Genomic DNA, 2,577 nt, shown 5'->3' with positions numbered 1-2,577 from the left:
TGTGGTCGCTCACAGGCTGGCAGGATACCTGCAAAGAAACCATCTGATTGACACATCAATCCAGAAAGCAGGCATCTCTGGCTTCTCCGGTTGTCTGGAACATGCGAGTACCATCTGGCATCAGATCAAAGTTGCCAAGACGGAGGGAACAGATCTTCACGTGGTGTTCCTGGATCTCGCCAACGCCTTTGGCTCAGTCCCTCACAACCTCCTCTGGACCGCATTTGACTTCTTCAGGGTCCCTGTAGCCCTAACAAGCCTTGTCAAGGCCTACTTCCAGGACGTACAGGTGTGCCTATCAACAGCAGAGTACACCACAGCATGGCAGCATCTAGAAGTGGGAATTATGGCCGGCTGCACCATCTCCCCGCTAGCCTTCACAATGGCCATGGAGATGATAATTCGAGCATCTCGGTGGGTGGTTGGAGGACAGCTTATAAGACCTGGCCTGAGGCTGCCGCCTGTGAGAGCTTACATGGACGACCTTACCACCCTCACCACGACCAAGGCTTGCACTGTACGGCTACTGAAAAAGCTGCAAGATAACATCGAGCTGGCTCGGATGAAGATCAAGCCGAGCAAGTCCAGAAGCATCTCCATCGTCAAGGGGAAGCTGTCAGACCAACGCTTTCTCATTGGCGATGAGCCTATTCCAACTGTCTCTGAGAAGCCTGTGAAGAGCCTTGGCCGATGGTATGATGCCTCCCTTAAGGACAAAGAGCAAGTAGATCAGCTCAGGAAGGATGTAGCCAGCGGCCTGGAGAACATCAACAGAACCGCACTACCTGGCAAGTTGAAGCTCTGGTGTATGCAGTTTGGGCTCCTTCCACGCCTCTTATGGCCACTTACCATGTATGAAGTCCCGATCTCAAAGGTGGAAAAGCTGGAGAGGCTGGTCAGCTCATATGCAAGGAAGTGGCTTGGGCTTCCCAGGTGCCTCAGCAGTATAGGGCTCTATGGCAAAGGAGTATTAGAACTGCCCATTTCCAGTCTAGCAGAGGAGTATAAATGCGCCAAAGTTAGACTGGAGATGATGCTATTGGATTCGAGTGATCCATTTGTAGCCCAAGCTGCACCCATCCTGGCTACTGGGAGGAAGTGGACCCCACTGGAAGCAACCAAGCAGGCAAAGGCAGCACTCAAGCACAGGGACATCGTGGGCCGAGTGCAGCACGGGAGGAGTGGTCTTGGAGCCGGAGCCAGTACACCGGCCTGGAACAAGGCTACTCCGTTCCAGAGACGCAAGCTGGTGGTCCAGGAGGTACGTCAGCAAGAGGAGGCAGCAAGGTGTGCAAAAGCTGTTTCACAGGCAAAGCAGGGGCAGTGGATGACTTGGGAGGGAGTGGAGAAGAGGAAGATCTCCTGGCAGGAGCTGTGGGAGATGGAGGCATTTAAGGCTAGCTTCACCATCAGGGCCGCTTATGATGTACTGCCGTCTCCCAAGAATCTTAGCCAGTGGTACGGAGAAGACCCGACATGCTCCCTCTGCCCGACTCCAGCTACACTAAAGCACATCCTGGTGGGCTGCAAGACCGGCCTCACTCAAGGCCGGTACACCTGGCGGCACAACCAGGTGCTACAGTGTCTTGCGGCAGTGATGGAGAGTCGACGGATGAGCGTCAATGCCCTTCCTCCACCATCTCGTAGGCCGGCAACAACATTTGTCCGGGAGGGCGGGGGCCAAGCCACTCTCACCACCACAAGACCAGAAACTGGACAGCTAGGTGGGGCACGGGACTGGAAGATGCTGGCAGACCTAGGCCAGAAGCTCCGATTTCCAGCAGAAATAGCAACATCAAATCTGCGACCAGACCTTGTGCTTTGGTCGGCCTCACTCAAGCAGGTCTATATCGTCGAGCTCACGGTGCCCTGGGAGAGTGCGGTGGAAGAGGCTTACGAGCGCAAGAAGCTAAGGTATGCGGACCTTGCAGCAGACGCACAACAACGAGGCTGGAAAGCTAAGGTCTGCCCAGTTGAAGTAGGCTGCAGAGGATTTGTAGCCACCTCAACATCCAGGCTTCTTCGAGAGATGGGAGTGCGGGGGAAGGCCCACAGGTAGGCAGTCAAAGACCTTTCCAGGGCTGCTGAAAAGGGAAGTCAGTGGCTGTGGATAAAGAGGAAGGACTCCGCCTGGGCTGTCGGATGAGTGATGGCATCTAGGGAGTGAGCCCGGGACGCCGGATCTCACTGCTGAACCCTCTGGAGGTGTCGTGGGTCAATCAGCGAAACATCGAAGAAGGAGGGCGCCCACTTGACAACCCATAGGATGCCATCAATCATTCGACCAACCCACAGAGTCTCGAGTATGCAGAAAGGGATATTAACACCTTGTCCTACATAACAGATCTTTCCCTGTCTATCTGTCTCTGTCTGTTTGTCTGTATTTCTCTATCCCTGTCTGTTTGTCTGTCTTTCTCTATAACTTTGGCACTGTCTCAGGGGCGGCGCCAGGGGGGGGGGGGGCTAGGGGGTGCTCTAGCTCCCCCTGGATTAGCCATAGCACCCTCATAGCACCCCCAAGAAAATAATGGTTTATTTATTATTGTTATTTAATTTCATTCTGCGTTATTTATTGTG

The 2,577-nt window shown here is 54.1% G+C and overlaps 1 protein-coding gene across 1 annotated transcript; it reads left to right on the top strand.

Moving 5' to 3' along the window:
- The first annotated feature begins 438 nt into the window (after positions 1 to 438).
- Positions 439 to 2,275, top strand: LOC122128478. The gene is made up of 2 exons (XM_031581947.2): positions 439 to 707; positions 1,041 to 2,275. Exons 1-2 carry the CDS (start codon positions 476 to 478, stop codon positions 2,057 to 2,059), a joined length of 1,251 nt encoding a protein of 416 aa, XP_031437807.1. The 5' UTR covers positions 439 to 475; the 3' UTR covers positions 2,060 to 2,275.
- The last annotated feature ends 302 nt before the right edge of the window (positions 2,276 to 2,577 follow it).

This window comes from Clupea harengus, chromosome 15 (genome assembly GCF_900700415.2).
Source record: "Clupea harengus chromosome 15, Ch_v2.0.2, whole genome shotgun sequence".
Taxonomy (NCBI): Eukaryota; Metazoa; Chordata; class Actinopteri; order Clupeiformes; family Clupeidae; genus Clupea; species Clupea harengus.
Note: the sequence above shows the minus strand (reverse complement) of the source record. Positions and strands in the feature narration are given on the sequence as shown.